Genomic DNA, 24,258 nt, shown 5'->3' on the forward strand with positions numbered 1-24,258 from the left:
CGGTCGTCTCGCAATCGGAAGGTCGGGGCTTCGATCCCCAGCTCCTGCGTCAACATGTCCGATGTGTCCTTGGGCAAAACACTTAACCCTGAATTGTTTTAGCTGGAAAATAAAACAACTCTCAGACAAATATTTATCTTTTATTTTAAGCCGTTACTGAATGTTTTAATGGCCTTTGGCTATTTGGAAGTATTAATGTTAATTTCTCTCCAACTATAAATCCAACTCGCACGTCTGTTTGCATTTTCTTTACTCAAGAAAAACAGAATCCCATCTCGGTTACAAAACAAGGCTAATTATAAAGCCTCTGTTTGTGATTGTTAATCATAGTGGTGACTTAACGCTGCTGCAGGTTTGTAAATATTATTTACTTGATAGTCATTGAATAGTAATACAGTCAGACGTCTGTTTACTGTTTGGAGTAGAAAAAAACTAAATTGGTTTCAATCACTATTTGTTTACAGTCAGACTTGGACAAAGAGGATTTTACACTGAGAGACATTTATGTGTCATTATATGTGATGGAAAACTGGAGAACAAAAACACATAATCAAACAGAGGGTTTCACTTAAAGGCCACAGTTATTAAATATAACAGCAAAGACTTCTCATAATATTTGAGAAATGACAACAAACCAAGAAAGAGTTATCAATGAATCCCTCGAATTCAATCAAATTCAGATGATTTTATTGGCACCTATTCCTGGAATCGCAGAAATCTTTATTTTATTCATTTATTTTTTATCATGGTAGTGTCATCAAAAGGTCAGCAGAATAGCAGAGGAGCAGCATTCCCGTTTCGTTTAGTGCTTGAAACCCTGATCTTTCCTGCAAACTGTAACCTTACTTGGTAAGTGGAGTGGCATCATTGTAGCAAGAAGACAAATGTGACGCATTAAACAAAGAACACGAACGGAGGTCTGCTCCTCCGAGGTCATCCATTGACCAACCAGCAAACTGCAGCTTCTTTGGCTCCCTTTGTGGTCGGCTCGGTACACATGGCATCCTCAGAGAAGGATAGCAAAAATAAGTAGGACAGTACAGATCGGTTAGCTTATTGGACAGTGGGAACATGAGTAAATGTACCGAACTGAACTGAACTGGACCGCTTGGTGGACTACAGACTTCAGCAGTCATATCCTCCCTGTCTCATTTTCCTGTGTCGACACTAACTTGCCCTCCACCACATGCACAGTGAGTGTAACTCTGCTGTGATGCTATGACTAAGCTGCGTATATTTAGCCTGTGCGGGTAACAAGAAGCGGTGTCTTTGCTCTCTTCTTCAAATTAGTCGTTAAAAAAAAAGTTCCTGCCCTGACTAAAAGCAGATTTTACTCATAAACTTTCTCCACACACCTCACATGTTGCCATTCTTTCACTTCCTCCTCCATCCATTGTTAATATTCACTTCAAAACAAATTTGATTTATTGCACATGTGATACAACGAAAGCCATATTTACTCATTTTGTGACTCATCATGTCTCCAATCATCCCTTGTTTATACTCTCTCTCTCCTGTGGGCCACTCTCTCACTAAAGGTCCTGCAGTTTTCCTTTCTGTGAAATTCAGCAGACACCAGTCCATCTGCACAGTATAATATTACACCATGCAGCCACACACACACACACACACAAACACACACACACACACACACGCACACGGACACACAGGCTGCATTTCATTTCAGTACATTGCCTTCCCTAAGTGATATTTAATAGTAAACTTTATTGAAGCAAGATCTGGATCTGTCTGTACTGTTTTTGCAGCTTTGACTTGATTTCTTCACATAAACAGATAGTTCTTTGTATCTTTTTATCATCGACTGCCCTTTATTATAAGCAACAGACTCCTCCACCGCTGCAGAAGTCGATTCTTTACCCACAGCAGAGGGCAACAGTCAGGCTCAGATTCAAGTCGTGTCTCTATGATATGGTCTTCCTCTCCTAAACTGCCCATGCATCTATCCATTCATTCATTTTCTTTCAGGTTTCTATATGAGATGTGTGTCCACTCTTGCACCTTGCATGCTTGTTTGCATGCAGTTCATGATCTATGTGCTTCGTTTCAGAGGGGACTTTTGAATCAGGGCTTTTCAATGTGTTTAATGTTAAATGACGAGTACGAGTGTGATTCAGTGTCCTCTGTCTTTCTCCCTTTTCTTTTTCAATCGCTGTTCTTCTGTGTTGCAGACTGGTGCACCTCCTAAAGTCACAAAGTTAGTCTCTGCAGCATGTCTTTGACTTTTTCATCGACCTGTTTCTTTGCACTGTAAAAGAAAAATCTAATCTTACCCAGTGCATTTGTCTAATTTCCAGTTAAATATATCTTATTATACATTTTTAAGCCACTTTCACGGAAAAAGTCCAGAAAAAAAAATCTTATTTCAAGATATTATTACAAGCAAAGAATAAGGACTGGATTGCTTTTTATGTTTTAGATTTTGACTTATTCAGGACGCAGTCAAACTAGCAGTGTTGCCCCCGACAATTGTCCTAAACCCTCCCCATTCCCCCCGCTGGCCTGCACTCACACTGCTCCAGGACTTACCAGACCTGAGCTTGTCACCTCGTGTACACAATGTGGTAATACAATGAATACATGAATCGTGCTTGGTCCTCAAGACAGACTGGCTTAAAAATGTAAAGTAGAAAAAGCCCTCACACTGGACTTTAGGGGATAGGAAGCATGCACAGGCACTGTACAGATTGCCTAATGTGAGTGTGCCCTGAGAGACAGGACAGTGAATAGAGTGGGACACCAGGAGAGAGTGAGTGGGGAATGCCACAGGCCAGATAACAGCCTCTGTACATGGGCTGTGAAAACTGACCACTCGGCCACCCGCGCCTCTGCCTAAGTTAGCTTTAGCAAGAGTCAATATAGCTGCCAGTGTAGCAAGCAAAATGTACTTGTTCAGTTTCTTGACATCAGATGTTGGTCTCATTTTGCTCAGCAAAAAAATACAGGCCTTTTGTTACACTTGCTGTGTCCTGAAATAAATCGTTTATCTGGACTTATCAGGTGAACGTGGCTTATACGGTATGACATACGATGACATATTTTTTTTTACCAAAAGTTACAAGAATACACCTGGTAAGATTTTGGATTTTGCAGCATGTGTACTTCATCATGGGCTCTGCGTGCACTTGCTTTTGATTTCCCTGCAGAACATTATCTCTATCACTTACTTATCTCATTCTCATGTTGTGCAATTTAAGAAGTATAGCACAGATGCATGCCGCTTTTTAAAATGCACTATGTGATGCAATCTGCTGGCCACAGTATATCTCTACCTCTGGTTTAAATGAAAGCTTCTGATATTGACACACACACACACACACACACACACTGTATTGTCGGACACTTCCAGTGTGTGACTGTAAGTGTGTGACCAGGCTCACACAGAGCTGTCAACACTCCCACACCCACATAGCTGCTGCTGTGGCAGGAATGTGTTGAGAGAGCCTCATAAATCAGCCTGTTCAATGTGCTAGGTGAGTGTGAGGCTGGGCGCGTCTATTTATAGGTGATTTATTGACAGCAGAGCCTGAAAAGTCTTCAATGCCCGTGTGTTTGTGTTTGTGTGTGTGTGTGTGTGTGTGTGTGTGTGTGTGTGTGTGTGTGGGTGTGTGTGTGTGTGTGTGTGTGTGTCCTCAGAGTGGTGGTTTTATTGATGGCCAATTAGTGAATGACCTGTCAGCACCATGTTGCATAGGAAGCTGGCGGAGACACACACACACACACACACACCTACACACACACACACACACACACACACACACACACACACACACAGGGACTATTCATGTAGTCACAGCCCATGTTGTTTTGTTAGTGCCTGCCTAAAGGACTACAGATGAAATGTAGCTTTCATGCTAATTCTGCTCTGTACTAATTCAATCCTTTAAATCATTAAATGAAAAAAAAGAAAATAGAGTAGACTTGTAATACATACCCCTCAAAATAGAGTTGACATTTTCCACCAGTATTTCAACGAAAAAATCTTTCTACTTGAGTCTTTTATTTTCATTGCTTACGTCACTCAAGTTGACTGAATGAACTTTAATTTTAAATATTCATATTTTAATTTTTCATTTCATTTTTTTTGCAAAAATTGTGAAAGCTGTACGCACATGAAACAATCAGACAGACTTGAGGCAGTTATTTAATCACAATAAAGAAGAAACCTGAAAATGAACACATGTGTGTTTACACAGACAGCAGCACCAGCTTGTGGTGAGAAATAGAATTGATGTATGTTTAGAGTTCATTTTTCTCCCTTCAGTTGATCAAATGTCCCTGTGGATATTTCTGCATGTATTAGTTTTTGTGCGCCAGCTTCTTTTTTTTTTTGCTTTCTTCTAATATCTGTTCGACTGCATGTTATGTCTTGTTCTTGTGGATGTATTTAATACATGCATCTTGTCTTTACCCTCTCTTCTCCTTCTGCTTTACTTCCCTTAAAGTGGACCTCAAAGTATTTTGAAGTAAGTATATTTGCAGACTATTCGGCTGTGTATTTTCGGTTGTTGTGAGCGTTGCTTTCAGGTCGTTTTTCTGATTTCTTCTGTCCTGTCGTTGTTTTTTTTTAAAGAAAGCCAACACCGCCAAGGTATCAGATTGTTTCCGATTTAAGAGTTTAAATCATTTAACAAAGTGTGACGTAACTTCTTCTTCATTTTCTTGTTTGACCAATTTTTCTTTTTTACATTTTTGCACATTTCCATCTCATGTAACTGTTTTCCTCTTACTTTTGTTTTTGATATAATGTAACTGAATACAACTTTAAACTAACTCATGAAAAGACTTCATTTCATAACACCCTCCAATGAACAGGGCTAATTTGGACCTGCTTATAGTGGTACACTGCAAAAGTTCAAATCGTACCAAGTGTCTCTTATAATCATAAATATCTCATAAGCCACATTAACCAAGTCCAGAGAAACATCCAATTTTATTCCAGTGAGTAAAAGTACATTTTCTTAACGGGACCTCTGTCGCCCCCAGGTGGTGAAATGAACCACTAACTCTATTTGAGTCCCTTAAGAAAGACAACTGAGCATTAGGGGAATATTTCAAAAGCTACTTCTGAAGTTTCTTGCTTGGGCAGTTTTAGTCATTCACATGACTCGACGCCTTTGTTTGTTTCTTGTAATATCTTGAAATAAATGTTTTTTTCTTGACTTGCTTGTGAATGTGGCTTACGATAAGTCTAACAACTTATTTCTTACTAGCAACAAGACAAAGTCACTACACTTGGGAAGATTTGAGTGTCGGAGTGTTTTATTGCTCATAGCATCTTACCAAATAAATCCTGAATGAGTATGAGAAGTATTCTCATTGGAAATGACATCAGTCTGCATCTCTGTTATTTGAATATATCCTGATTTGAAGCATGTTGGATTAAAACTGTCGTGTCTGATGTCTTTCGTCCTGTCTTTTCAGAGTTCCCAGGAAACACGTGGTGGACACAGACATCAGTTTCTACCACGTCCCCACTCATGCTGATGCCAGCAGGAAGCGCATAATGGAAGACACGGAGGACTGGCGCCCTCGCAGCGGCACCACCCAGTCCAGATCCTTCAGGATCCTGGCTCAGATCACCGGCACAGAGAACGGTAGGATAGGCTGCTGTACACAGTGATGATGTTTGAATACATTACACAGGCTAAATGCAGATAGACCAGGATGCTGTGTACTGCACAATTATTATACAGTACATCAGAAAAAGACATCTCAAGGTAACGTTAAAAAACAGACTCAGGGATTGTCACTCTGATGAACACAAACAATCAGATAGTGTCTTTTCATGTGTGATAAACCTGTGAGAGAGCCTAAATGAGCTGTAAATACACAAAACCTATAAAAAAAAAAATCCTCAAGTTTGGGCTGAATGTGTCAAACAGCCACATTTTTACTCTCACTTTCTCCTGCCAGCCCCACCGGGTATTTTTGAAGCACAACGTCCGAGTGAGTTGAAGTGAGAACGCAGCAGAATTTAGAATTGAGGAGAATTCACCTCGAGCAACTGGGAGAAGGTGGTGACATCCATCCCTGCGATCACGACACAACCAGAGCGTGAACGCACGTGACTCTGCAGAAAATGAAACAGCTTTAGTTCTTCCAGAATGTTGTTGTCCACTCTGTTGTTGATACTGTGACTGTGTCAAACAACACCGAGCTTTAATATAAAGGAAAATATTCTCATTTCAGCAGACTTTGTTGCTTCATCCGCATCCTCTGGCCAGTGTTACTTGAAAAAAAGAACCTTTGACAGAAACCTCCAGCAGAACCAGACTGTTGAGCTGTCTGCTGGTTTTTTGGGCTTTATTGAAGTCAACCTTCTTGTATGTGTCAACATGTCTCGCCAATAAAGCTGAGTCTGATTTCCCCCCCCCCCTTTGTTTCCCTTGCAGCTCCAGAACAAGAAGCCGAGGCAGCCAAGACAAAGTAAGTGCATGGAAATTTTAAACGCTGATTGCGGTTTCGATAACTTTAGCGTCCTTTTCATCAGTCGCCTGGTTTGTTTAATTTGTGAGAAGCAACCTGACATCATCCAAACTTCATTTCATTCATGAAACCCGTCGTCTCGAACAATATTCTAACATACAGAAGTATTTACAGAGCAACAATACAGTACAGGTCTGGTAGTTGCATTGATGCTGTTTTAGCTCCCGTTTGTCTAAACAGCATATTTAGACAATGTGTTTGTCATATAGATCAAATTTTAATATCTACAAAAGTTCAGAAGCAGTGTGAAGTCGACTTCTCTCTCTGACTGCTGAGTGTGTTTGACGCTTTTCGTGGTTGCTGTTTGGTGCGTCTTGAGGGTTTGGTGTGACAGTCTTTGCATGTGTGTTGTTGACAACCACTGTGCGCTGTGTTGTCGTCAGTGTGGTGCTGTGATCTATTGGCTGTCCTTTGCACTCGTTGGTTGTGGTGGCGAAACGTCTGATCACTTGTGTTGACATCCCCGCTGCCTGTGCGTGTGGTTGCGTGGCTTCATGGTGAGATCCATTCATCATCTCAATCCAAACAGGCCATGACTGTGACCTGGAGTTCTTACTTTCATGGAGTTCTGGTTTTGTTTTGATTTCTGTCGTTTTCTGGTGATGACAGCTGGACTGCCAATCTCATCCACATCAAACACTCCTCTGTGGACCGTCCGCTTCTTGTTTGTGAAAGCAGCTTTTCTTGCGGCATGGCTCTCAGTGTGTCGGATTGCAGGGCTGGTGCTCTACTTTTCCTAAATCTTTCTCTCTCTCTCTCTCTTTTGGTGTCTCTTTTTTTCCCCCTCTGTTTTCCTTGTTTTGGCAGAGGACAGAAGACCACCACTCGGTTTGTGATGGGCCCCAAGTACGGCGAGCTGAGAGACTGGCACCACGGAGTGTCTGCTCGTACCCTCAATGTGCAGTAGACGTGTGTGTGTGTGTGTGTGTGTGTGTGTGTGTGTTGCTGGTTTGTTAGTCTAACTGTGTATGTGTGCACCATATCAGTTTGACTTCTGTCGGAGGTTATTTTTAAGGAAGTTGAAAGTGAAAAGGCTGAGGGGCTGATGGAAATAAAAAAAGCTGAAAAAAACCCCCCCACTTGTCTAAGATGTGTGAAGTGTGTGTGCGTGTGTGGATGCGTGAGTGTGCGTTTGTAACAGGAGTGGTGTTGGCTTGTCCATCACTGTTATTTAAAGAGCCTCCACTCACCTCATTCAAACCTCGCTGCTCCTCTTACTACTCCACTGGTTCAATCCCTGATGGTGATTCTACATCCATGAATACTCAATATATGAGTGTGTTTCCACGTTCAACCCATGATGCATGAATTTGGATTTGATTGATGTAGCAAATAGCATTTTACAATAACATGCAATATGATACGAAACGATCAACGTAACTGTCACCTGAGGAGCATTTGTGGTATCGTCACATTAATTACCAGTAATGCTCCTGTGAGGAACTTATCAGAGTCTGTTGATTTTGGCGCCCCCTGTGGACAAAGTGGTGCATCTCGTCTTTTTACTGATCCTGACCTGTGAGTCAGGTTGGATTATTTTAGATTAAATTTCATTGTCGAGATAGAACAGTGCATAGAGTGGTATACTGAGGACAGAGAGAGTGATCACACATGAACCCCTGGGCCGACCACGCCCCATGTGAGTCATGTTATAATCAGACAGTCGCCCCTCTTTATTTTAACAGTCAAATCACATACTATGAATCTTTGCTCACTGTGAATCTCTTTGTCATCATCGCCCCTGGCAGCTGTTTGAATCATTAAAAATAACAAAATAGAAAACAATGACTATTGTCACTTTTGGTCTCGTGGGCTTTTTCAGGTAATTAAGATGCGTCAGTTTTAGTTTGTCTGTTTCATAATCAGCTACAAACTCCTCACAGGAGCTTTAAACTGTGGGTTGGATGAGGGACAACATCCTACATGTTGTCAGCTGAGACCTCGCATGGTTTTATGTGGCATACTTTTCCAGATTAAAAAAGATTGCAGACAAATAATGAATACTTTTTCATGAATGGCACGTTGCGCATACAGCACATTCTGAATACTGAGGTCACGCTGTATGTTTTCATGTGCAGTTTGTCACTAGGTCATATCAAACAGCAAGCAGCTGAGGAAGTCTGCTGGGAGTTGAGCTGACAACATTTCATGAATGATTTAAACTGTGTTCTGTCTTACATGTAACAACATCATTCATATAAGTTCTTATGTATACAGAGACGAACACTGCAGTCTGATCAGAGAGTCGAGATACACCTCAGGAGAAGGAACGATTTTAAAAAAGCTTGTTAATCCCACTTTTTGCTTAGTATGAAAAACACAGAATTTTATAAAAATGATGAGGACTCTGCCTCCTCCCATCGGCCGTCTCGGTTTGTCAGGTGCATGTAGCTTATAATTAATTAAACTAGATCAATTTTCAAACATGAAATTAGATAAGTGAACTTGCTTAGATTTCAGGTTTTGCCGTGTACACATAGGAACGTAATTGTTAGATCAGGTGAAGGTCTACTGAAGAGTTTTATTAGAGAGTAAACTAAAACACAGACGTGTCGGATGCTGTGACGGAACCAGCAAAAGAACCTATTTAAAAGCTAATTATGGCTTGTTTACATTTGCTTTATTATGTGCGATGGGCTCTATTTCAGAAACAATGAAATATGGTGCCATATGAAGATTTAAAAAGAGATTTCAACTTGTTATGAATATATGTACTGTATATTTTAATCATTAGCCCGTGTGCTAAGCTGCTGTGATAGGACAGACCTTGGTGAATTGAGAAATCAGAATGTTTAAAGGTGAATGAAGTAAGGAGGGGTCTCAGCAACAAGCAGGTTGTTTAGTTTAGAAGGTGCAAAGGTGTGTGTATAAATGCTTTAACTGGCTTGTAATGCAAAGATTTAACATTGAAGCCGTGGCTATGTAAAATATTTATTTAGTGCCTTTACATGTATTTAATCCTTATGTTTAATTAGATTTCACAAACTATTTCAATAGTTTTTTCCTTTAGTTGCAGTTGTGTTTCATTTCTAAAAGAACTGCAACACGAGTGCCTTTTTCCTCTTCTGTGTGTTGGGTTTGAAAAAAGTTTATTCTATATTGTAACAAATAAAATAATTGCATTTTCTTTCTTGTTTCCTTTTCTTTCTGTCTCTTTCTTATGTTCCCTACTTCTTGAATTCCTTCACCCTGTCACTTCTTAGTTGTCTCAATGAGTCTGAGACAATCAATGGCGAGGTCAGGTATAAGTCATCATCCAAACTTGTCCCACGAGCGTTCACATCATCCCCTCTAACATTCAAAAACCTAAAAACACAGAGGTCACCTTAAAATAAATCCACCATCACTTACTGTTTTTTAAAACAATGAATCACAGAAACTATATAACCACTACTTGTGTATGTATTATATATTTTAACAAAGTTTGAAGCTCCAGATTGTGGCGCCCCCTATTGGACAGAGCAATTTACCTTTGCTGATTTTGTTCTGTAAATCTGTGTTTTAAAAGGAAAATGTTACACTGATTTCCTTTAACATATAACATATCACTCACTGTGATTCTTTGCTGTGTGAAACTGTAAAATAAAGGTTGTTTATAATGTGTGCCAACACCTACCCTGCAGCAGCAGCTCCAGGCATTAAACATAACTATGTAGAAAAATAATATATTAGCATAAAGATAGACTGAGGCCCACAGTGGCCCCACTTTTGATGTCATATGTCCTATTTTTTTGTAACTAGATAAAGATACCACAGACAACCTTTAAATATGTTTTATGTCACAAAACAAGTAACACAACGTACACTGATTGCACACTTCCACAACTCCACTTTAACAAAACAAATCTTTAACTTAAATTCTGCATTGAAAATTAACAAAAACTTCAAGCTCCAGTGCTAAATATATTGTCATGCTTTTATTTGTTATCTGACAGTAACAGATATCCAGCACATCCATCCTCCGGCCAACTCGTCAGACGGCTGGATGATGCAGAAGCCAAACCCGCATCTGACCCCAAGATCACACGCAAAACAAAAGCACAGGTGGCAGGCTCATCAGCCAATCAGCAACAGCCATGGGAGGAAGCTAAAATCCCCAACAATGAATCTGCTAGCTTGTTAAAAACTGAACACCAAGACAGCAATACTTTCCCTAAAGCACCAATGCAGTTTGTCTTCCCAGTGCCGTTTAAAAGTTCTATGAACATGTTTTATCAAATACATCAAACCCATTTGTCTACCATGAACCACTCATTAGGTCCTGTGCTGTTACCTTTATCATACTCCGCTTCATCTTCAAGCCACGTAGCATCCTCTCATTACCAAAGGCCTACTGATGCCTCGCTTGATGCTGTGTTTCTGCCAGCAAACTTCACACAATTTTTTGGACCAAGTCCAGTGAGTTCCCACGCTGCAGCATCCTGTGTCTTTGGTACATTACCGAGTCAAGGTCTATGTCTGTCTCATGGAAATGGCCCTTCAGTTACTCAAATCCAATCACCAGATGCACCAGACTCTGCCCCTGTTTGTAGAGCAGCTGCTTTAGTTAAGATGATAGATAACACCATTAAAGGATCACCAAGCTTTCAACTACCAACAGCTGAAAGGTACACTGAGCTCAGGTTGGTCTTTGAAAATTCACAGTATCACATGAAATAAATGAATAGCATCAATAAATGTCTTTCCCTATTTCCCTTGATATAGCAGTTCCCCTCTGTCACCACCAGAGGGCAGCACAGACTCACAGACTCTTAGCCTTGAAAAGTTCAAGCCCAGCAACCGTTTGTCTGATCTTGATGCTGACAACCACGAGTTTAACAGACAAACTTTAGAGTCCCTGAAGGCAGCACAAACTCAAGTTCACCTTCCTCCTCAACGCAGGTGCCTCGTAAAATTTCCAATACCTAATGCACGTACAGTAAACTTTAAAGTGACAGGTCATTAAATTGCTTCCACTATCTTTCTAATCTGTGATGCCTGTCCTGTTTACGTGTCCTCCATCTGTCCTCACAGATCTCCAGTCCAAGTCAATAATCATCTTTCTCATAAGTCAGCACATCAGCATGTACTTTCTACCAAACCTGTCAGGTACAGTCTTCTCAAATGTTGAAGGAACTACCTCACCTCACCTTGCCTTTAACCGAACCTGTTCCAAGCTGCCACATGTACTGTTTTAATTTTTCAGTATTTCCTGATTATTTTTTTCAAGATGGTCATAAGTCAGATCAGGATTTTTGTAGTTTGATACCCAGTTGTTTTCAATTTCAAATCAAAATCATTTTCGTGCTGACATTTCTTCCTGTTTGGTTTCTTGCTTTATGCATACGGTTGTGCACATTTGTGTATGCGTACACAGGAGAGAGCTTTTCTCAAATCCTCTGGACTTCCTGCCCAAAGCGGCTCCCAACCTTCCTCCTCTGAGTCCAAGTGCCCCCAAACAGCCTGCACTAAACACTCACTCTAAGCATCGTAGTTCAGTGCAGTAAGTGTGGTGTGTTTTTGTGTTGTTTAGTGTCCATTAGCTCTTCCCTTAAACATCCTAGCCCAACCCTAAACCCTGCTCCCTTGGTTTTTTTGATCCATAGATAATGTGATATAATAAACATCATGGTTCCTTCATCATTTTATTTTGCTCCCTTCCTCAATGTTTGATCTCTTCATCAGAAGATCAGATCAGATCAGCCCTCAGGGTCCTGAAAGGGCAATGTCCCAGTCCTTATTGGACGCCCTGCTCATCTCTCCCGTCACTCAAGCTCCGCCCCTGTGCTTGAGGAAGAAGAAGAAGAAGAAGCGTCGCAACCTCAGTGAGCTGAAGCTGAACAAGAGGTAGACGGTGCAGACCTGGACAAAACGTCTACCTTATTACTGTAAAATCTGGTCTTGGACTCCACTGTGTTTGTGTTTGATACAAGCGTAGAGTCTTTATTTTTAATATAAATGTGTATGTGCAGTTTTGACCAGGTCTGAATCTAGAACTTTTCGATTATAATATAATAACTACCTCACAATAATTTAGTATAACATATTAAATCTCATTCACTCTGTAGTTCAGTGTGGAGGGATGCATGTGGCTTCACAATAACAGCATCTGTCGATTAAGTGTTTGACTACGGAAGCCCTAAGTGGACAAGCATTCTCTGATTTCCTGAGTCAATTACTTATTTCTAGATGTTTTTTTCTCAAAAGCTCTGCTTGTTTATCTGAAATCACCAGAGATGCAAAAACACAAAACTAAAAGTATTCATAACTTTAATGAATGTATGCAAAGACAGCATGACATCACAGTCCAGGCACAGCTAATGAATCATTTATAACAGGAAATCCAGCTTTGATGTCTCAGAGAAATTTGAAAAATAAATCAAGATGTTGAGATAACCAGAAATTATTTGTCATCAGAGGAAAATGCAGTGAATAAAATGTATGGATGCTTCAGTGCCTGACAGCCCAAGAAGACCAGTAAACCTTTAGGCAGGATGCCTCTAGGAACAGATACTGTGTCCGTATTACAAAATATCAGCATTTAATCAAATTGAACAATACAGACGAAGATTTACTTCATTGATCCCCGAAGGGAAATTAGGTGTTTACACTCAGAGAGTGAAGGAGTAGCTCCCAGCGGGCGATCCTGAGCTGTGCCTATTTTAACCCCACAGTTTAAACAGCGTTAGAGTCCACTTCACACAGCGTTCATGGCGGTTTTAAAGTCATGCTTGGTCCGTCCATGCCAACACCAAAAGACACGCTCCATATGTCTCTGTGGAGACGGCTCACACCAACTATGACATTCTGTGGTCGCTGCGCAACGACTTGGCAGCATCTCACACGGATCACTCAATGGCTAGTGGGCACAACTGTACACATTTAGACCGTGAAGCATGAGAAGTGTGTGAGAGACAGTTTGAGTGGGTGTTTGGATGGATGTCTTTGTTTTTATCTGTGTGTGTGTGAATGTACATGCATGGGTGATACAGTGTGTGAGCGTTGAATTAACTCCAAAGAATATCACAGGGCTGAATTATAGACCATCTGTTGTGTGGTGGAGAGAGCGAGCTGCTGGACAGCAGTCAGCTATGTTAATGGACCATTTGTTCAATGCTCAGACGAAATAAGCAGCACATTTATGCGACGCGGAGAACAAGTTCATGTCGGAGCTACAGCACACGAGGGGTTATTTTACATGTGTAAACAGTTGGAGGAGTGAAAAGTACTCTTTTTGGTGTCATTATTACTTATACTAGCCAACAAGTATGTAGAGGCAGAACACAATGCTGAGAAATGTCTGCAGACAGGACAAATAGAGATGCAAAGCGAAAATACTCTTAAGCTTCAGAATTTAAAATACTTAAAGTAATCCACAGGGGGGGATTTGGTGATTGCGTTTGTTCTTGTACACAATACAGCAGTGAGAACGGCTCAGATACACAAAATTGTTTAAACTATAAGATAAATTAGCTTTGAAAATGACTACAATACAAGTTCACTTTATAAATGCTTCTTAAATGTTTGAGCAAATGGGTCGCCAGCAGTAATTAAAGAAACAGTGACGTATAGTCAGATAAAATGATAATGAAAATGTATTCCTCCCTCCTTCTTCCTGTCTCTCTTTAATTATCCCTCACGAGTTAACAAGGTTCATATGTGGCATAGCACGTCCAGATGGTCAGTACTCAGCAACTGCCCACTATTGAATCTAAGCAGCGAGGCCTCCATCAATCAACCAATCACAGCCCTGCAGAATACAATTAAGTCCCCCTGTAATTGGCCTGATTGGTGGAGAATATTAACGAGCTGTGCTGTAATTGGCTCTAATGAATGAAGGACTGGGGAGCATCTTATTTCCTGCTGTACTTGTCACCTGTTGTTAGCCAATTAGCATGGCTAATGTGGATGCATGTTGCTCGCACAGTTCATTTAAATAGATGGCCCTGCAGCCTTCAGTCTCACAGAGGGTAAAAGCGTAATGGCTGAATTAAGATGAGGTCTTTCCTGCTCTTTACAGTTCTTTATCTACTTGTTAAGGATAATGACTGAACTCCCTTCATGGTACCTTACAGTGTTGGCGTACAATTCTGGAGGGATGAATGGTCCATTTGCATTTAAAGCTACAGACACAGAAACAGCTTGTTCTGAGAAGGGCTGAAAGTGGGAGACAGAGATGTTTTGGGGAGCTCTGAGATTTATTTAAACTTGTTGAAAAGGAGAATAATATCTGACCTTTAAGATAGAAGTGAAACATAACTGGTGCAACAGGCCACAGAGCTTTAGGAAGGGTCGGAGATGGTATTGGTCCATCAAATTCCTTACAAAAAGTTCAAATGTAACAACTCTCTTCTGATCACTCGAGATAAAACAGCAGCAAGTTAGCCTACATTATATTTCTTTAGTTTTCTGTCTGTGTGTATCTTTAGAAAGTTAATATGCACTGTGTCCTCCTGTCAGACTCCGGGATACAAAATGATAAGGAGATAATGAGAATGAAGACAGATGCTGTGCAGAGCCATGGTCTTTTTCCTTCAGAGAGTACTTAGATGAGGACTGTGTCGACTAAAGGCTGATTAGCTGGAATCAATGCTAACGCGACAGTCCTCTGGGTGCATTTATCACAATCCTTGTCACAGCACTGTAACTTGTGTGTTTATTGTTTAACAGTATGAATATCAATGATAAACCTCTCTAACAAGTTTTCCACTGTGTGCAGTTCAGAGTCACATTTTCAGAGTGCCTTTGTTTTGACAGTAACAGCTACTGAACCGTTCCAGCACCCGATCCATCTCTGTCGTTTTGTTTTGTTTATGTATTAACCAGAAGTTCTTCAGCATTATTCCTTCTTTGTCTGATATTTTCCTTCTCCTGCCGAAGGGTGTCTTGGCATCAGTCGGCTACAGAGGAGGGAGACCCTCTCTTCTCCTCACCCGTCAATGCTGTCTATGTCTTTAGGTAAATGTAATAATGATGTGAAGAGCAATGGACAAATATTAAAGAGTCCATAGTAGCTATGACTCACACTTGTATTGTCTATCTGCTGCTCTTTGTGTGACATGTCCTTCCTGAATACATAATTAATCAAAGAGTCAGCTGTAACGGAGGCCTCCTTAGATGTGACATTCTTCTTCTATCTTTCTATTCGTCCCTGTCAGTTCACCTCTCACAGCATCTTGTCACTCTGACTATCGCTTGCTTCTCTCTCTCTCTCTCTCTCTCTCCATCACATCAAACATGCAGACACAACTCGCCGTAACTATGGCTGCAGTTGCCATAACACGTGTCTCCCCCTAGTCCCTTAACAGCCAGGCACCCGGGGAGGACAGCAGTGATCCAACTGTTGGCGTTGGATTGAAATATGCATCATGGGGGAAATACGTCGGGGAAGAGATTGTTGGCCCACCCAAGCTCCTCAGCTGGTGCACATACTGAAAAACACACAGTTTGTGTTGCTCATAAAGAGGTTATTCATTTTGCATCATTTAAAAATTCAAGGGGGAGTTTGAAGGCCTTGGGTCACATTTGAGTGAAGTGTAGAAATATTTATCCCCCTTACTGTAGGAGAGCTCTGCTGCTTGGCAAGAACAAGAACATGGCTTTCATTGGGGCGGCTGTGGCTCAGTTGGGAAGAGTCGGTGGTCTCCCAAGCCAGAGGCTCAGGGGTTTGTCCCCCAGCTCCTGCAGCCTCGTGTCCAATGTGTCCTTGGGCAAGCCACTTAACCCTAAGTTGCTTCCACCACTTTGTCGGTCACATGTGAACGTGTACGAATGCTCACTGATGGTCACTTTACATTGCAAGCTCTATTATCAGTGTGTGAATGTCCAGGTGTGACCCCAACTTTAAAAGTGCTTTGAGTACTCAGAAGACTGTTTACCGTTTACTTTTGAAGCCTATTTTGGTGTTCTTTAAACCAAACCGGAATACATCGGAAAACTCAAATATTTTAACATTTCCTGCAAACATGAAAATACTTTTTGCTTGGTGCTGATAGCTCTGCTTTCAGGATGCTCCCAGGGTTAGCCTGCAGCAGACTTTGGCTTTCCAGGGAGGACAATCCACAATGATGATGATGTAAACGGGGAAACTAAAAGCTTTCAGGCTAGAAAAAATGGAGGCTGTGGTGATAGAGAAATAATGTAGCTTTTACCACCAGCAGAGCAGTGTGAGCATTGTTGATGTAGCGTGGATCAGTAAGGTTTTGTTTATCTATGAGTCATTCCTAGCGTTCGGTGACATTTGAGTCCCCATGACATATTATGGTGTATTTTGTTTAAAACTGGGTCAATGCTCTTTTTGAAACGTTTTTCTTCAAGTATAAATCTTACTCTACCATAGAAAAAAAGGAAATATCCTCAGAATTGATTGTTTTAAATTAAATGTTCTCATGTTAGTGAAGGGCAGGTTAAAATGCCATGTCCCCAGTCATGTTTACGCAACTCAAATTGCATAAATATGGCATAAATATAAAAAAAAATTGAGATTTCTTTTTATTGGTATATAGTCTTTTTTTAAATGTTGCTCATCATATAATAGTTTTTGTCATTTATATAATTTTAATGCATAAAATCATTAAAAGACATTGTGTCCCTGAATTGACTGTCCACCCTGTTACTCTGGTGAGAGTCCCTTTGGACGAGCCCCCTAAATGTTCCCATGGTAACAGAACTCTGAGGCTATGCTCTCAAGAAGTGATACATTTTTGGAGGGAAACATCAACAAGAAGCCCAGTGAGTATCACTCTTTTATCAACCTTTTTTTCAATGTTTTAGAATTGTTTATGGATGTGGTAAAGCATAACATGTCCACTCTGTTACCCTTATATTTAGTGGAAAACAGTATTTTTTTGTGGTATTGAAAATATTGCTGATAAATATGTACAAAATAGTCCTTAATGGTCATTTTGTATTAGGTTGTTTTCCTTCATAGGGGTAGAAATGGCTAGGTTTAGGATAAAATGTCCCCCCTGTTACCGTCCACCCTGTTACTGTTATGATCAGTAACAGGGTGGACACGGTGAATGAATTTGTGTTTACAGCATGTTTTGACATTTGTTATAAGTGTATTATGTATTATCTATTAGAATCATTATTTAAAAATCAATTATTTAAATCAGTATACATGTATTTGTTAGAAAAATGGCACCAATGTCTGCTGCGGAAAAGCAGCAGCGTTACAGGGCACGTTGTGATGCAGACCCTGTGAAAAGGTTAAATTACCTCAAAACAGAGAGGGAGAAATGGAGAAGGGACAGGGAGGAAGGAAGGAAAAAGAAAATATCAGAACAAATGCCTTATCAAGGAGCCACTACCTCTGAATAAGAGGTCATTCAAGCTTGAGAAGAAACTATGGAGTTTCTTAGAAAAGAATCTTGGGATCTGGTTAGGAAAATAGTTTGCGTTTCCTCAAACATCTGTTGGTTAGTAACAGTAATTTTCTTTCCTATGTTGTTTAATGGGTAGGGAGTAAATATGAAGTTTGAGGTGGAAAGGTTCCTGTTTTGGTCAGGCGGTGGGGTGGATGAATTATATTTCTTTAATAATAGGAACTTATTTGGTAATTTTGTTTATTTGTTAAGATCCCCAGTAGCTTCTGTGTTAAACAGTAGCTACTCTTCCTGGGGTCTCCATATTTTCATTGACAATATTTCATTAAATGGTGCATGTGCGTGTGTGTGTGTGTGTCCACCCTGTTACCCATGTGTTTTTGGGATATTAATAAAATAAAATACAACAATATGATGTTTATCTTTGTGGTTATTTGCAGGGAATAAATTGGTGAAATACAATCAATTAAAACATTTTTCAAATTCCATCAAACTTCCTTTTATTTCTAAAAGACATCTGTAAGAATTACGTTTTACGTCAAGCTATAACAGCTTTTTCAAGATAAAGCTTGTTCAAGAAGAAAAATGTTACAATGCTTTTCCAGTGTAAAGAAAGGGACATTTGAGCTTTAAGAAAATGTAATTAAGAATATGACTGGGTTTTCAAAACAATACGTAATAGAGATGATAATGTCTGGTAACAGGGTGGACATTTGACCTCTGTCACACAGAAAGAATCTATCTAAAATTAATAGATTATAATATCCTGAGCTGGACTAATATCATTTTCTGATAGTTTATAAAGCCCTCCTTCAGATCAAATGTTGAAATCATGAACATTTTGACATTTTTTTTTGAAAAGGTATCGAGCTGAAATGGCACCGAATAGCAGGAATGACTCCTATACTGGAACTACTTTGGTGGACAAAAGATGTTTTCTACTAAGTTAAGGTATTGATAATGCAGTTTTGCATTCCACAACAGCCAATAGGCTTCCTTGGGCCACCCCGGCATTATAAGGTGTGTAGCAGAAAGTGTAGACAGCTGAGAAATAGCCCTGTTCCTCTGAGGTCATTCTCTCAATGTCATCACATGAAGTGAGTTTTCTGGCACCGTTTGATGACATCACCACTAACTTGTACTGCAGTGACTCATCTTTTGACTGACATGTGAAATGTAGTTTTTATTTCTCTGAGCCAATGAAAATGGACCGCCAATGTTGCTATGGGGACTAATTCAACCTGTCACTTTACGACCCTATAATGGAGCATTTAAACCACAAACTTTGTGATTTCACAGGGAGCATAATATTTGACCTCTTTACACAGTTAAGTAATGCAAAATAAAAGCGGTTGAACTACATACAAGGGTTTTCACAATACCAGAATTATACACTTCAATGGGATACAAGTAAAATGTATATAGTATTGATACCTGATTGGATACCATGGCAACAAAAATAGGTCTCCCAGGCATTGGTCAGTTTCTTGTTTTAGACACTGACAACTGCAGATAAAACCCTGCACACTGCATAAATTGCACAAGTTGTTTGTATATTTTTCTGCAATTGATGAGGCACTGTTCTCTCTCTCTCTCACACACACACTTTTTTTAAAAAGTTTTAGCACTTGACAATACTTACGGTAATGACCATCGTGGTGATAGTAACATTTTAACACATGTGGTATCAGAAAGTATTTGACAACCTTATAGTCTATACTTTTGCAGAGTTTCATGTCCCATCCATCAGTAAGGGCTGTCTGGAACCTGTCCACACTACATCATGATGGGGCACTTTTTGTTCATTACATCATGCTTTATTTCTCTCCATTGGAGTCACTTACTCTCTCTGAAGTCATTTAAATTGATATTCTGGCATCAGTCTGGAGTGGGTGTGCTGTACACTAGCCCTGTGTGGACTCATTCTACCTCCTATCCATCATCACTCTGGTGGCCTGGACTCTGTTCTGCTATGACAGAGCCACCAGGGCAACGTTTCCGTGCTCAGTGGCAGCATGAAGCTGTGTACTGTACTGTTTTGGCTGCAGCTGCAGGCTCTGTTTTGGTTGGTACCATATTTGTCTCTGCTCTGTCAGCAGGTAGGTGGTCTGCAGTCTGTCGAACTGTATTTCGACAGGAACTTGAAAAATTACCCTGTGCTTTCATTTTTCCTTTTGGTCTTGGACTCTCTGGGATTGATAGCTTTGTAGATAACAAAGAAGCTAGTACACACACACACACCTACACACACACACACACACACATATGCAAACACAACATGTATGTCCTAAACATTAGAATCCACTACATGAATGAGCACAGTGGAAATATTGGCAGAACCTAAGTTTGTAGCTAACAAGGGTAAATATAGTTCATGTTGAAATAGGTTGGCCTGTCCTAACACATGCTGGTGACCTGCTATTTTGAATTTATTATATTTATATAAATAAATAAATAAATAAATATCTAATATCTGTTCCTATTTTGTCTCCTACACAGTGAGGATGTAGAAGAGCCTGAACTCAACAGTCACGACACTGCCGTTGTCAAGACCATGATCAAGGGACCGGCTGCAAAACATGGTAAGCACTGTGTTGGTAACAGTTTACGAAGTGTCCGGGACGAGCTGAACGCAAACGGATGATTTCTTTCATCAGAGTGTAGACGGACCGGAGATGCATCTGGTGAAAGTTGTTCGTAAGGCGGCTCCATTTGAAAGCATCACTCTCGCTGCCCTGCTAAGTTTTTACATGCCTTTTGTCTGATCTGTCACGATGTTTGCCTCTGGCCCCAACAGACTCCAGTATCACAGTTGGAAATTTAGCATGTGAGTGCATGTGTGAAAAAGACTAGTTTGTGTGTATGTGTAGTTGCAGGACACTGTCCATGGTTTTAAATCATATGTTAATAATGAGCTGATTATTCTTCTTTTATAAAATATGATTTATAGACCTGGGACAAAACCACAAACTGCATATCTCCTATGGACCGACTGAATGACAGTTCTGCCTTTGAGTAGTTATTAAAGAATATATCATTTGTCTTGAAAACATGGGCTTCTGACAAGATTACGTTTTTATTTTTAGGGCCATTGGCTGCATGAAATCTCTGGAAGAGTAACACTGCCAAAATCAACAGAAGTGAACTTGTGTGCTTGTGTGTGTGTGTGTGTGTGTGTGTGTGTGTGTGTGTGTGTGTGTGTGTGTGTGTGTGTGTGTGTGTGTGTGTGTGTGTGTGTGTGTGTGTGTGTGTGTGTGTGTGTGTGTGTGTGTGTGTGTGTGTGTGTGTGTGTGTGTGTGTGTGTGTGTGTGTGTGTGTGTGTGTGTGTGTGCTTTTACCTTGGGCATGTTGTGGTATTTTTTCGCAAAATTAACTACTGGAATAAAATCAGACTAAGGTGCCTGAACTGTTTTCTTTGCATAAGTCATGGCGTGCACATGCATACCCAGAATGTGGAGTCTCCTAAATCGACAACTTAAAATAGACTCTCACTTACGAACCAAATCGTCTTTGAAGTATCCATTTTGACTGATTAATATATCCCCTTCTTTACAGTTGAAAAAGGATTTTTTCTTCTTCGTAAAATGTTCCAAATCGTGGCAAAGTGTAAAACTGATTTACTGCTTTTGGGCTGAATGTTGTTCCAGCCAGTTAGGAAGGGAAAAGAGGCTTTTTTTCCAGGGCTGAAGCGTGACATATGTTGTTAAATAGGTCATTGCGAACTCACTTTTACTTTTCTCGTCTTTTTCCTCCGTGGAAGCCCATTATGCATGTGAGAAGGCCCCGCTCTGCCTGTGGCGCCTTGCTCAGTCACACGTGCAACAGTTCTACTCTGTCAGAAAGATAATATTTACGGAAAAGACCTGTCGGGAGTTATGAGTTGTTAGAGCAAGCTCCAGAGCTGCAGTATAATCACCCATGTGCACCCAGACCAAGGATTCTGAAAACGAGTGTCCTTTCAGCTCTTTGCTATTTTTATTATTTCCATTGGCTGTATATTAATATGGACACAAATATCCATCTCTTTCTGTTGTACAAATGTGAAGCCAAAATACCCTGTGACTGGCTGACATATTGAGCTGGTGACATCCTTCGGTAACGAGACATGTAAAGAAGGGAGCTGGAGGGTTAAACCTCGGTACAGAGGTGTTGTTTGTCAACAGGCAACTGTTTGGGGTTCCCTCTCCAGTAGGGGGCCACCAAGGGATGACAGGAGGCCCCATATGATAGGACTATCTCTAGTTCCTCTGCTAAGCGTGGTTTGCATTATTACCAAAGTGATAAGAGTCACAGAAAGAAAACAAGGAGAAATGAATCATCTGGGAGTGAAAAAAAATAAAAAGGGAAAGAGGATGAAGAAGCATCTGGAAACGGGTATGACATAATGGGGATGAATGCTGGTTGGATGGGGCCCCCAATTAATTTTTGCCTAGGGCTCCAACAGACTCTAGAATCTCCATCCACCGCAGTATTGATGCTACCACCCTTTAGATTATACTGGTTAAACATTAAAAACTCCTCAGGTCGTTACAGTCCTCAGCAGAACAGAGGGTTATGTTTCTGGAAAGTTCAATGTTGTGTTGTTCCTTTGCCTTTCCTCCTCTGCTCTGCTGATCAGGCTGAGAATGCTGCAAAGAGTCACATTTATCAACAGAGCTGTCACACATGACATTACATTCGCTCTTTTTAAAACTCTTGTACACAAATCAGCATGATAATTAGTAACTATCACAACAGAATCAGGGTTTGAAGTAAATATCTGACGTGCTGTGACATGGAGGGTGTGGAGTTTAAGACCTATACTGCAGCCTGCCAGGAGGGGGAGTTCTAATTACATCGGATTGACACTTAGGTGGCTGTTGCCCCGTCAATCTGTATATGTAGTCTATGGTCAATTCCATACCAAAATGTAGACGTATATCTTAGTATTAGTCCATCTATTTATTTCTGAATGTTTGTCTTAAAAACACACTTCAGCTGTTAGCACATCCTGCATCTCAGTACAAGGCTTCTCCTCTCCCTGAGTTCTCTCTCTGATGTAACCACCACTCAGCATAAATAGTAAATGCAGTCACTAACCAGGGGACCCAGGCTCATGAAAATATACTACCAGCTGTAAAGTGCCCAAGTGAGCAGCTGACACGTTTTGAGTCCAGTAAAGAAACCCAGGCCTTCAGCAACGATCCTGCTGCAAATGCCCTCTGTAAAACAAACTGGCTCGGCTCAGGTTTATATATCTTTATCTAACTAATTATCTTTTGTTGGCAGTCCAGCCTGGAGATCTTGTATTTTATCTTTTTGCTCTCCTCTCCACAAGTTGAACAACATGCAGCTGTAGCTTTACTTGTGAGCTTCTAACACAAAGTTAGCAGTTACCTGGTAAACAACACAGGACATTTAGAAGCTCAAGAGTAAGATAGAGTTTGACTATAATGTTGCTCCATAACTGCTGGATGTGTAGCTGTTTGTAAGTTCATCAAATCAACTTAAGAGAAAATGAGGCTATTTTCAGAATCGTTAAATCAATGTAATCTTAGCCCTCCTACTAAATGATAACACACCTCTGTGCTTTGCCAAAACACACACAATTAATATGTCACGTGATGCTATGGCCCCTTAAGTAGACCCTGCTGCACCATGCTAACACAAGCTAAAATGCATCTCCATCAGTGTGGAGATCAAAGGCCAGGCTACGTGTTTAGCCAGGTGCCTGGGCTTCAGCCGAGGGAATGTCTTGGTGGTCTAAGTGTGTGAATCTGTGGTTGGTCATGTGTATGCATGCACATATGCCATAGGAATGTGCTAAAGTTGGAGTGAGAGATCCGAGGGAGATTGATGCAGTGAATGCACGGTTGTGACACCAGTAGTCGGCCAGCTGCAAACCCCGCTTTGACACCTGCTGAGTGTATAGACAGAGAGGGTAGAGGTCAAATAACTTACACACCTGGGAAGAAAACTGAGACACACACATGAACACAGCTACTTTGTCATGCCATAAGAACGCTGTTCTTTTTTGCACATCTGTTGGTCCCTCCTTTTACTGTCTCTGCCTCTTAACCAATAAAGCTTTTTGTTACTCTCCCATGTGCTGAAGGTTACGGCCCACACGCTGGTTTGATCACCCCATCTTTCGGTATGAAGGGGAATGGAAGTGCCAACGTCCCGAGGGGTCCTATCCCCACCCGACCTTTACCCCAGCCCCACCCTGAGGACACCCTGGTTCAGATGGCAGAGCACATACCCGCTGGAACTCGAACGCCCATGTGTGCTCACTGCAACATAGTAATCAGGTGAGGATCAAATATGGTGTCTTATAGGGCCAACTTGAATTTCAATTTCTATTTTTCCACTTTGTGAAACTTCTGCATGATTTACTATAAAAAAAAAACAACTCACCTATTCATCCCACTTTAGTGTCTATGAAAAACCCTTCTCTTCATCCTCT

The 24,258-nt window shown here is 40.7% G+C and overlaps 1 protein-coding gene across 5 annotated transcripts in view; it reads left to right on the forward strand.

The window, feature by feature from the left end:
* The first annotated feature begins 6 nt into the window (after positions 1-6).
* The window catches only part of pdlim5a (PDZ and LIM domain 5a), a 34,281-nt gene continuing 10,029 nt past the window's right edge, over positions 7-24,258 (forward strand). Inside the window, exons 1-7 of one of the 5 annotated variants that reach the window (XM_079350215.1) lie at positions 7-2,215; positions 4,464-4,484; positions 4,592-4,609; positions 5,443-5,615; positions 6,414-6,447; positions 20,313-20,395; positions 23,908-24,103. In XM_079350215.1, the coding sequence (XP_079206341.1) occupies positions 2,112-2,215; positions 4,464-4,484; positions 4,592-4,609; positions 5,443-5,615; positions 6,414-6,447; positions 20,313-20,395; positions 23,908-24,103 (629 nt within the window). In that variant the 5' untranslated portion in view covers positions 7-2,111. The other 4 variants (XM_079350219.1, XM_079350216.1, XM_079350218.1 and 1 more) reach the window with 4 other exon arrangements.

The sequence above is a fragment of the Symphodus melops genome (genome assembly GCF_947650265.1).
Source record: "Symphodus melops genome assembly, chromosome: 1".
Classification (NCBI taxonomy): Eukaryota; Metazoa; Chordata; class Actinopteri; order Labriformes; family Labridae; genus Symphodus; species Symphodus melops.